We start from the raw sequence: 12,570 nt of genomic DNA, 5'->3' as shown, positions 1-12,570 counted from the left end.
GTGTAAGCTATTAAGTGGCAATTTACATTTTAATTTGTAAAAAACTTAAATTCATCAGAATTTCACACTTAGAAGATGGTAAATTTGAATTTTATACTCCAAAATATATAACCTTTTCCCACATGAAATATATGTAAGGAAATAATTTCATCTTAAACTTTTTTATGTGAACCAAAGAAATGGTAATATAAATTTAAAAAGTTTAACAATTTATGATCACATTCATATTTAAATGACAAGTTTTTTCCTTTCTAAAAACTATAGAACTTTACATTTCATTAATTATGAATTCATTGTATCATCACAAAAAGTGTTTCTTTACTTATAAATAAAATAGAATGGTTACAAATATATATAAGAGCAAGAGTGAGTTAGAGAAAAATACATTTTAATGTAAATAATTTAACCTTTATTTTATTCATTCATTCATTTTATGTGGTGCTGAGGATTGAATCCAGTGCCTCACTCCTGCTAGACAAGTATTCTATCACTGAGCTACAACCCCAACCCTATTACTTATACTTTAAATTATTCTGGATTTTTTTTTTGTACCAGAGACTAAATCCAGGGGTGCTTAATCATGGAGCCACATCTCCAGCCCATTTTTATATTTTATTTAGAGGCAGGGTCTTGCTGAGTTGTTTAGGGCCTTGCCAAATTGCCAAAGCTTGCTGTGAACTCACAATCCTCCTGCCTGGCTCCCAAACCGCTGGGATTATAGGAGTATGCCATAGCACCCAACGTGTGTTTTGGATCTTGATCAGAAGGTCATGTAAGCCAATTTATCATGTTTTCTTTTTTTGTGTGTGTGAGGTGCTGGGGCTCTAATCCAGGTTCCAATTTCAGCACTGTATTTGCAATTACTCCACAACAAGGTTGAAATATCACATGGTTCTTAAGATCACTATATAATAAAATTAGGATAGTTTAAAATAAATGTGTGTGAGGTGAGAATAAGGCTTTTAAATATAAGTTGTAAGGCTTACTAATGTCACAAATGAAAAGACTTTTTTTCTCCTAATGTGATTAGAGAATGGGATGTTTTGGGTTGTGAATTAGGATTTTTAATATTTTTTTTACATCTATGGCTTTAGCTTATTCTATTAAAGAAATTAATTGGGCTAGGATTGTGGCTCAGACACATGCCTAGCATGTGTGAGACCCTGGGGTCAATCCTCAAAACCACATAAAAGTAAATGAATAAAATAAAGCTAAAAAATTTTAAAAAGTAATTATTTTATTTACAAAATATTCCAACCATATAGAAAAATATAGAAATCAATAAAACTGCCACACAGATGTAGGCAGTCTTAATATTTTATCCTCTTTATTAGTGTTAACTCATTAAAAAAAGCTTTAGGAAGATAGTAACATACCATATAATGTATCTGTTTAGGTATACAATTCAATGACTGTTAAGATATTCACAGCATGGTAAAACCATGACCATAATCAATTTTAGGATAGTTTAATTGATTTGTGATTTTCTTAAAGGATTAGAAATATAATCAAATGCTAAACAAGTCTAAGGTAAACTTTCAACACTTAGAGAAAATAAGCATAACTTTGTTGGATTATCCAAAAAGGGTTTTGTGGTATTTTACAATGTCAGTGAAAAATACCAACTATCAATAAACTCAAAACATCCAGAAGGGATGATTACATTTCTAGTTGGCTGAAAGGCGAAATGATAGTTTTTATTCTACTTTTCCTATTTCAATTTAGTATATGTAAATGTGATTCACATTTGCATCTTATCAGTGATTATATCAACAACAAGACATGTTTCTTACCTCTGGAGTCCCACAAAATGTGGTGGTAGTATCAGAAATAGCAATTCCTTCTTTACAAAGCCCAAAATCTGTTAAGACAACATGTCCCTGACAAAAATAGAGGTAGTAAGATAAAACAATGCAGGAACACAAATAGACAATTTTTAAAAAAAAAATCTTATTTTTAAAATAAAAAAAATTACAAAAATAGCACACAGAGCCTGTATACCCTTACCCAACTTCCCCCAATGCTGACGTATCATTGCAGCATGGTATCAAACAGAAACTGACATTGGAACAACACTGTTAAGACTTACTCAGTTTCACTATTTTGAACATTCACACTTGTGTGTATATGTGTATGTGTGTGTGGTTCTATGCAATATATATGTAGAGATTGATATAATACCCACTACAATCAAGATAGAGAGCTATTCCATCACAGAGGAATGCCCCTATAGTTCTGTGTTCTCTCCCCTTGCCCATCCACCACCCCGCTTGTAACCATTGTGATCTGTTCTCTGTCTCCATGATTTTATCTTCTTGAGAATTTTATATAAATGCAATCATTAGTATGACACCTTCTAAGACTTTTTCCCCCACCACAAATAACAAATAATTAAGAACTAGTAGATTTTTACAAGACAATACTTACCACTGAATCCAAAAGAATATTTTCTGGCTTTAAGTCTCTTTAAAAGGAAAGGAAAAAAACAGAGTATTACCTGAAATAAAATATCAAAACAATATTTTTACATATATTATTTAAACAGTTTACCTGTACACTATTTTGATGGAGTGCAAGTAACCCAATGCACTGGCAATTTCAGCAGCATAAAACCTTGCTCTGTGTTCAGGAAAGGACCGTTCTCTTTGTAAGTGAAAAAACAGCTGCAAAATGGGGAAGGGGTTAGGATCCTTCACATAGCATTGAACAAATATATTCAGTAAATTAAAAAGCAAAAATTGTTTGACACTTTGAACATCAGCTAAAAATGCACTAAAGCACAGAGCAGTGACCCTTCCTTGTCCATGTCTCTTGTCAACAATCATACCATTCTCTCTTCAACTCTGCATTTTTGTTGATCCTTGCTAACTTCACTTGCCTCCCCTGTACACCTCTATGCTCATTATTGTGGTGTCCTCACCATTTCAGACCACTATTCTAGGAAAGGTTATCAATGAAGACCAACAGTTTGATACTGCCATGGAATTAACTTACTGGGCCTTTCTGGACTGCTTTTTCATTAAACAACAAACAAAAAAATAGTAGTGGCTAGCAAAACAAATATAACTCACAGATATAATTTGCTTGAGATAGATTCTAGTTTCAGAAAAATCTGAATTAGTTGAGAACATTTAAATACTTGGATTTGGTAGTGGGGGTGGATTAAAAATTGTGTTTTAGTTTCTTGTGGAGGAATAAAAATGGGAAATTCTGCCTCATTAGTCCTAAATTCAACGTGATAGCAACTGGCTGGAGCTGAATAGCAACTGGACTCTCCAGTTCATTTCTTTTTCTTTTTTGGGCTACTGGGGTTTGAACTCAGTGGCACTCAACTACTGAGCCACATCCCCAGCCCTATTTTGTATTTTTAGAGAAAGGGTCTCACTGAGTTATTGAGTTGCTTAGTACCTTGACATTGCTGAGGCTGGCTGTGAGCTTGAGATCCTGCTAGGCACAGTGTGTCACATGCCTGTAATCCCAGCAGCTCGGGAGGCTGAGGCAGGAGGATCAAAAATTCAAAGCCTGACTCAGCAACTGTGAGGCACTAAGCAATTCATTGAGACTCTATCTCAAAGGAAAATAAAAAATAGGATGGGGGATGTGGCTCAGAGGTTGAGTGTCCCCGAGTTCAATCCAGTACCAAAAAAAAAAAAAAAAAAAAAAAAAGAACTCATGATATTCATGGCCATTGGGATCATGGGCATGTGCCTTGCGCCCAGTTCCAGTTCATTTCTTTCTTTCTTTTTTAAACTTCCTAATTTTACTTTATTTCTCACAACCTGTCCTTTGCCCATTACATTATCTGCCCCCAGGAAGATAATGGACCCCAGGATTCCAAGATGATAATCTCTTCTTGGGTCTTCTCCTATCTTGGAAAATTCCATTTGTATTCCTTTTGGCTCCAAACATTGAAGGGAAGACAGTTTCTGCCCTTGGTCCACTATTAATTTTCCTCCAAATAACCTTCCCAGGAAACCTTATCTACTCCAGTGATTCTACCCATCACCTCTATGTTGATGTCTCACACACAGACAGTCCCTGTCCAAGCCTCTGCTTGAAGCTGCTCCTGAAAAGATCTCCTACTATTTCTTGAATATTTTACAAGCAAATAAGTTTAATGTCTAAAACAAAGAGTCTTGTCTTCTCTCAGACTTACTGCTACTACTGTGTTCTCCTCAGCCCTCTTAGCCACAGGAGGTAACAAGATATTGTGGAAAGAGCATTTGAAGCTGATTAGACTTTGCTTCAAATTCTGGCTCTTCTCTTTTGGGTTCAATCATTCAACCTCTTTGATTATAAAAGATTATTTTGAAAAGATCTTAACTTCTTCTGAAAGGTTGTGGTAAAGATCAGTTATAATATATCCTGACCAAGATAAATGGGGGCTAGCCTGGGATTTACCTACACCGTTCCTTTATCATTAGCCCTTGTATCCAGCTTCTGTTTATCATCTAATTATTTTTGGACTACTTTCTTCTTTTTACCCCTACCACTGTTCTTACTAGCTGTGGCCTACATTACTGGAATATTGTATTTGTTGATCTCCTAATCTCATTTGCTCAATATTCTATTGCTAATAGAATTACTAAAATGAAAGTCTAACCATGTCACTAATAATAGCTCACACAGATTGCTTTGTAAATAAAAAATTGCCGTGCTTGCATAATTTAAACCATCCAACAATTCTGGGCTGGGAAATTAATGAGGAAGCTAAGCTCCGAAAGGCTTGTTTATATACCCAATATCATATGACTTATTTGATATTTAAGTTTGCTCTGAAGAGATGAAAGTACACAAAAAATAATATTACATGTCAATATTAAAGTGTAAGTATGAAAATGAGGAGGAAATAACAGTAATAACAGTAGGGAACACATGATGAAACTATAGGGTCTTGATTTAACATTTGAGCAGCCATCTTAAATGTTAACTGCCATCTCATGAGAGATAAGTTTACCCCCTTTAGTGACCTACCCCATGGTACCACAATCATAAGCCAATCCCAGAAGGACATGACCCCTTGACCCTGGAAAGCCCCATGGTGCCATCAACCTAAGCCAATCCCATGCTATTCCCACCCGCCTACCTCTGATGCAAGTACCCCCAGCCTATCCCACAGCGCCACAGCTACACCTCCAAACCCCTACCCAACAAAAGCTCAATACCTGAACATCTCGGGGCCTCTCTCCTCTCTATAAAGGGTCGGCCTTTATTTGTCAACTTTGACAAATAAACCTTTGTGTGGATCTCTGCCTGATCTCTGTCCTTCATTTCTCGTTCGCCCATCTCTTGCTTTCTCACTTTCCTTTCAGAAACCATGCGCTTGATGCCTCTGTACTTTCTCTTCATCTTTTTTCCTCGTCTGCCTCCTACCCCACTCAACTCCTACACCCTCCACTGCATTCTATTTCATTCTCTTAGCAAAGTGCATCTTTTAGATGACAAGCCTATCTCTTACCACCTCTCACTCAGTTTATGAGCAGTCACTGTGTAAAAAGGGCTCAGAAGTAAAGTCCTAAAACAGCATGAATAAACCACAGATAAAGCAGGAAACATGCAGAAGGATCTCCTCTTTAGTTACATGTCTCACACAAATATTTCTGTGGGTGGACTTAAGAGAAGGCTTTGCTGCTGGCCGCTGTGGTGCACTCCTGTAAATCCCAGCTCCTGGGGAAGCTAAGGCAAGAGGATTGTCATTTCGAGGCAAACCTGGGCAATTTAGTGAGACCTTGTCTTAAAATAAAATAAAAAGGGCTGGTGGTGTAGCTCAGTGGTAAAGTCCCCCTGAGTCCAATCCCCAGTACTGCAAAAAAAAAAAAAAAAAGTAGACTCTGCAGTCAAGATGTCTAGATTAAATCTAGAGCCTGAAACTTAAGTAAATTGCAAAGTGCCAAGTCCTCAGTAAAGTCTCATTATCTGTTAGTATTTAGCACACACAAAATAAAGTGGCAACCTTCAAGGTAGGAACAATGTGGGCTAATTTGTATCTCTGAATTATGGTGTCTGGAAGAGGACTTAAAATCTTGTCTCTATTTTGGATCTTAAGGGACTTTTGTCATAGATGCACAGAGTTGAGTAGATTCCTTTTACAACTTTGCTCCAAGGTTATGTCTGATCCTTATTCAGATTTGCAGAACAGAAACTCATCTTCCTCCTAGTTCTTTAATCTACAGTTAAATGTACTACATTAATACTGAAATGTCCTCTGGTATCAGAGGACAAAATATTCCTTTGTAAAAATATGACAGTATCTGTTAGTTAAAATAATTTTAGAGTGATTCACAGGTCAAAGATCAAACAAACTAGCCATGAGGGTAAGAAGTAGAGGAACAGGAGTAGTCAGCTACTTAGAACCTAGAAGAATACCTGATACCTGAGTTCAATTCCTGCCTCCAATTCTTATTTATAAGTCACAATATTCCAACAAGCTACCTGGCTTCTCTGAGCCTTGGTTTGTCTTATATAATAAAATTGTTCTTAAGATAAAATAATACAAAGAGCCAGAGTGCTGAAACCTAAGTAATACTTGACACATGTTAGCTATTACTCTAATTATTCTAGCAGTATTTCACAAGTGTATTTCAATATCCTTCTGAATCAGAGTTTTGGGGAATGTAATTAATAGATTTAGTTCAAACAAAAAAGGAAACTTTGATTTTTTAAAAAACATTATTTTTCTTCATTTAATAAATACTCTACTTAAACTAGGCACAGTGGTGCATGCTTGTAATATTGGCTATTCAGGAGGCCCAGACAGGAGGATAACAAGTTCAAAGCCAGCCTCAGCAACTTAATGAGACCCTATCACAAAAAAATAAAAATAAACAAGGGCTGAGCTAAGTGGTAGAGTATCCCTGGGCTCAATCCCCAGTATAAAAGAAAAAAAAAGAAATAAAGAAAACTCCTTTGTTTAGGGCAGATCTTTTCAAAGTTTAACAAGCTGATACACTATGAATGACCAAATAGATGCTACAACATGAAGCATTTTCCAACTGTCTTCATCATGGGGCTTTTTATTAAAGGATCACTGATTAATAGTTTATACATTTTAGAAATGACAGGCTGGAGTGATATTTATATGAAACTGTTGAAACGATCATTATCTTAATTACATACCATGTTTTATTCTAATGTCAGTATATCACTCTTACTACACAGCTTAGTGATGAATCTATTCATGGCCTGTAGAATTATATAAGTTTCTTTTATGAATCTTCCCCACTACACCATATGCTTCAGGCCCCCAAGTTAACACTTTTTCACATCTTGTACTGTACTCTGTCTCTCAAATATTGTTTTTATTCAACAAAAAGCTATTGATAATGTGCTGTCATTTTAAAACTTACAAAAAATTATGCTTTTTCTTCTAACCATTATCAATATTAGAAAACTAATTACAAAACTCACCTCCCCTCCATTAATAAAATCCAGAACAAAATAAAGTTTTTCAGTTGTTTGGAAAGAATAATGTAATCCAACCAAAAATGGATGTTTCACATTTTTCAAGAGTACATTACGTTCGGCCATAATATGTTTTTGCTGGAAAAAAAGGCAAAGGTTCGACTTGTATTAGACACCAGGAAAAAGATTCTATTAATTAAGAAAATGGGCTCAGGAGAAATGGAAGCTATTTTATTTTACCTCTTTTCTGTTGAGAACTATTTTTTTCTGTAATACTTTGACAGCATAAAATTTTCCATCCAGTTTCCGTTTTGCAAGAAGAACCTGTTATAAAGATTGTACAAACTATTAGAAATTTCAATCTTTTTATAGAAATTATTTCCTCGTCTTGTCAATAAACCAGTAAGTCTCAAATTTTCTAAAGAGTACGTACACAAGGGATCTAGATAATGTTTTTGATCTGAAAATTGAGCATTACTGAATTCATTTCTATAATGAGATCTTACTAATTTAAGAGCCAAAATCTACACTGCATGAGAACTCTGTGTCAGCCCGGAGTCTTGAAGAATGCCTGGAGAAAATACTGAGGCTACAATACAAACTTCGTGGCTATATAAAAAAAAAATCAGGAAATGATTTTTAGGTTATCAAATGTATTGTTCTATATTTACATTCATTTTGTAGGTTTTAAATTCCAAAGAGTTCAGAGAAAGAAGAACCATGTATCACTGATTTCTGCAATGGGTTGGGTTGCATGCAGATACTATAACAAGTCTGAAGGAACCTAGAAGATCTCACCCCAGAAAAAGGAAGACATTCTCAAAGTTTTGCAAATATAGTCGTGTACTGCTTAACATTTTGGTCAATGAAGGACCACGAATATGATGGTATAGACCATATAACCTAGGAATATAGGTGGCTTATGTGAGTACCTTCTAGGACATTTTCTTAATGATGAAGTCACATCAGAACATGTTCCCTCCCACTCTTAGGTAATGTATGACTCATCTATAAGGGATTTGAGACCACCTGAAAGCTGAGGAAGAATGTGTGCATGTGTGGTGGAACTCAGGGCCTTGCACATGTTTGGTAAGTGCTCTACTGCTGAAGGTATGTAACTATTAATAGACATGTCCCAAAGTTTTTTTTTTTTTGAGCTGATCTGAAATAGCAACACTGCTGGGGTTTATTTCTAATACCTCTGTGGTCTTCCTTGCCCAAATCTGTAACTCCAGTATAAATATGTGAAATACATCAAGCACAATATATAGGACATTCTACAATTTAATGTAGAGCATACTACAATATATTTGTACAGTAATCCTCAAAACTATTGATGTCATCAAAAAACAAGGCAAGGGCTGGGTTTTGGCTCAGCCACAGAGTGCTCACCTAGCATGTGAGAGGCACTGGGTTCAATCCTCAGCACCACGTAAAAATAAATAAAGGTATTATGTCCAAATAAAACTAAAAAATAAAAAAAGGCAAGTCTGAGAAGTTGTCACAGCCAAGAAACATAAGAAGTAAATGTAATGTGTTATCTTGGATGGGATCTTTTTTTTTAAGTGGTCAATGGACTTTTATTTTATTTATAGGTAGTGCTGAGAATCGAACCCAGTGCCTCACACATGCCAGGCAAGCGCTCTATCACTGAGCCACAACCCCAGCCCCTTGGATAGGATCTTGAAACAGAAAAAGGACACATGGCAAAAACTAAGGAAATCTGAACAAATTACCAACTTCTATTAATAATGTCAATATTAGTTTATTAATTGTGACAAATGTACCATACAAATGTAAGATGTTAATAAGAGGGCAAACTGCATTGGGGAGCACTGGGAATTCTCTATTTTCTGCTCAATTTTTCTCTATGTCTAAAACTGTTCTTTGGTCTCTTAATAAAATACAGTAAGGTCTATTATTAAAAATGTTTTGTTCAGGGGCAGGGTTGTAGCTCAGCGATAGTGTGTTCGCCTAGCATGTGTGAGGCACTGGGTTTGATCCTCAGCACCATATAAAAATAAATAAATAAATAAAGATATGTGTCGACTATAAAAACAAAAACAAAAACAAAAAACAAAAAAGGTTTTGTTCATAAAGATGGAGTCAAAATATCTTCAGTATGAAAATGTCCACTGCTCAATTGTATTTTTCGCATTTCTCAGTTTTTAGTTCTTGATAGCATTTGACTCTGTTGAATGTTACTTCTTAAAACTTTTTTTCCTCTTCTTGACAACTACCACCTGCCTGGCCTTTCCTTCTTCAGTATTTCAACTGGTTCATGTTCAATTAATTCCCAGAAAATACTTAAAGGAATGTGGCAATTAGAACACCTAGGCCAATTTTTCAGCAGGTTGACAGATTTGGACAACACACTGGTTAAGAAGCCAAATAGACAAACTGGACTAACTTTATTTTCAGTTTATTACGTATTTTTCCAGTAGAATGTAAGTTTTCATGTTTGCTTTTCCTTCTCTTTATGTATTTTTATTCTTTGGTTTATTGCACCTCACTGCCATTTTGTAAGATTTAAAATTTTTATTAAATAAGCATATGTATAGAACAACCCACAAGGTCAGCACAGCTCAATAAATTTTTTACAGTGAATACACCTATGTGTAACGACTATCCAGGTCAAATAAAACACATAAGTAACATGAAGCCTTCTTGCCCCACTCCAGTGCACCTCCTCCTCAAGGTAAGTACCACTATCTCAACTTGAAATAATTGCTAAGTTTTGTCCTTTTAAAAATTTTATGTAACTGAAAACAAACATATAAAATTGTCTGTTTTATATTTCGTTGACTCTAAATTATATAATATTCATTCATGTTGTGGCAGGTAACATAGTTTTCATGGCTGTGCAGAATATTCCATTACAATATGTATTCACTGTTTCATCTATAGATATTTAGATTGATTCTACAAGCATGTTTGTACATGCTTTTCCTAGTGTACATGCATTTCTTTTAGAGAGCTAAGCAAAGAACAAATGTTTCACAGGTAATGCCTATATTCAGCTTCAATAATTTAAACCATGTTTCACCAGTATCAAAAAGAAACACCTAGGAATAAATCTAGTTAAAGATATGTGTAAAAAATTCTACAGAGAACACTAAAATATTATTGAAGAAAACTTAAAAATGAACTAAAATAACAAGATTACAACATGATCATGGATTGAAAGACTCAATGTTATAGATGCCAATTCTCCCCCAATTTATCTATATATTCAATCTGATCCAAATAAAATTCCAACTGAATTTTTGCAGAAATTGACAGGACTCTAGAATTTGTACAGATATGTAGAAAGGCTAAGAATGGCCTCTTAAAGAAGAACAAGGATTAAAGAACTTATTCTGTTGGATATTAAGCAACAGTTGTCAAGACAATGTGACACTGGTGTCAGAATCAAGGGAACAAAATATAAAATCTAGAAACAGAAATACAAACTATAAAATCTAAATATGGATCTATACATATGTGAACACTGAATACACGATGAAGGTGACCCTGCAGATCACTGGGGATCTTTTTATGCATTCTGTAAGAATCAGCTAAATATCCACATGGAAAGAAATGAGCTGTGACTCTATACCTCACATTATATGCAAGAATGAATTCTGTTCCACTCTATATCTAAGAATGATATTTCCAAAATACAATGCCTTTTTTTGTTGTTGTTTTTGAGATGGGAAGGAAGTCTCACAATATTACACAGGCTAGCCTTGAACTAGCGATCCTCATGACTTGGCCTCCCAAGTATTTGGGATTATAGGCATTCATCACAGATCCTGGCAAATGCTTTTGTTTTTAATAACAGACTAGCATCCCAACAGATTACAAGCATTTTTAGATTAATCCTTCTAGCTTTCTGTTGCTTAATAGTAGCATAATGCCCAACATATAGAAATTGGTCAACATATATTTGGTGAATGAATAAATATACATGGGTTTAATTGGTCAGTTTCTGGTCTCAAGGGAATTAAAAAAAAAAAACGACCACAGATACCAAAATATAAACACATACATATTCATTTTTACTACAGATTGAAAAATAATGCAAAAAGCCCTTAAATATATTAGATGATTTTGGTAAATTATCTATGACACTTTTCCTGGTAACCTTAAGTGGTTCTCCTTCCATAATACAGTTCAACAATTCAGGTGATACTGTATAAGAATAAGCAGGGTTTTTGCACATTCCTTCCCTACTCCTATTTACAAATGCTTATTTTTGTCTTTCTAGCTTCAGTTTAAATAGCATATCTTCAAAGCCATCATTCTTGACCGATACATTTAAGTAGAGATCCCCCCTATAGCTGCCCTATTGTCCTCTGTCACTTCACCCAGTCTTCATTTCTATCATTGCCCCTTTACTGTTTATGTTCACTTGATAGCAAATTTTTTTTTCTGATACTGGAAATTGAACTTAGGAGACTTCTATCACTGAGCTCTATGTTTAGTCCTTTCTACTTTTTATTTTGATACAGGGTCTCACTAAATTGCTGAGACAGGCCAAAACTTTGGATCCCCCTGTTTCAGTCTCCCAAATAGCAGGGATTATAGACATGTACTATCCCCAGCTATGACTACAAAATTTTAGTGGACTATTTTCCCCACTAGCTGGTAAGCATCACAAAAGTAGTAAACATGTCAGTTTTTTCAACAGTATCTAAACAGTGCCCACATGAGTACTTGGTACTCAACAAATACTTGTTCAATAAATAAACTTTATTTTAGAAATTGAGTAGATGGCTTATTTCCTTAATTATTCTGTTATCACTTAACTAGGAAATGTTTAAGTTAACATCTTTCCTATTTGTAGGAATGAATAACTTCATATCCTTCAAACAAAAAAGTCCTATGGCTCACACATATAAGAATGCATTTCTTTTTCTTTCTTGTTTTTTTTTTTTTGGTTCTAGGATTGAACCCAGGACCTGGTACATGCAAGACAAGCACTCTACCAACTGAGCTATATCCCCAGCCCCAAAATGCATTTCTTAAGTACTTATTCACTGAATGAGAAAATGGAAAACATGCTTACCTTGCCAAAGCTGCCTTTTCCAATAACTTTTAAAAAATCAAAGTCAGTTGGCTTTGCACTGAAATAAATTAACAATGACAAGAATTAGCCTCCTACAAATTAGAAAGACGTTAACTTAA

At 34.9% G+C, this 12,570-nt stretch overlaps 1 protein-coding gene and 1 long non-coding RNA gene across 12 annotated transcripts in view; one reads left to right on the top strand and one right to left on the bottom strand.

Annotated features, from left to right (window-relative positions):
- Positions 1–12,570, bottom strand: part of Sgk3 (serum/glucocorticoid regulated kinase family member 3) — a 140,097-nt gene that overhangs the window by 9,437 nt on the left and 118,090 nt on the right. For 9 of the 10 annotated variants that reach the window (XM_078017109.1, XM_078017107.1, XM_078017113.1 and 6 more), the window contains 6 exons: positions 12,452–12,509; positions 7,642–7,725; positions 7,408–7,539; positions 2,551–2,663; positions 2,428–2,464; positions 1,794–1,880 (listed from right to left, as the gene is read on the bottom strand). In XM_078017109.1, the coding sequence (XP_077873235.1) occupies positions 1,794–1,880; positions 2,428–2,464; positions 2,551–2,663; positions 7,408–7,539; positions 7,642–7,725; positions 12,452–12,509 (511 nt within the window). The remainder of the gene's footprint in view (positions 1–1,793; positions 1,881–2,427; positions 2,465–2,550; positions 2,664–7,407; positions 7,540–7,641; positions 7,726–12,451; positions 12,510–12,570) is intronic. The other variant, XM_078017112.1, reaches the window with a different exon arrangement.
- The window catches only part of LOC120892983 (uncharacterized), a 46,129-nt gene that overhangs the window by 2,845 nt on the left and 30,714 nt on the right, over positions 1–12,570 (top strand). For both annotated transcript variants that reach the window (XR_013423990.1, XR_013423989.1), the window contains exon 3: positions 8,394–8,490. This is a non-coding gene — a long non-coding RNA (uncharacterized LOC120892983). The remainder of the gene's footprint in view (positions 1–8,393; positions 8,491–12,570) is intronic.

This window comes from Ictidomys tridecemlineatus, chromosome 7 (genome assembly GCF_052094955.1).
Source record: "Ictidomys tridecemlineatus isolate mIctTri1 chromosome 7, mIctTri1.hap1, whole genome shotgun sequence".
In the NCBI taxonomy this organism is placed as follows: domain Eukaryota; kingdom Metazoa; phylum Chordata; class Mammalia; order Rodentia; family Sciuridae; genus Ictidomys; species Ictidomys tridecemlineatus.
The sequence above is the reverse complement of the archived record's forward strand: the minus strand, read 5'-3'. Positions and strand labels throughout refer to the sequence as shown.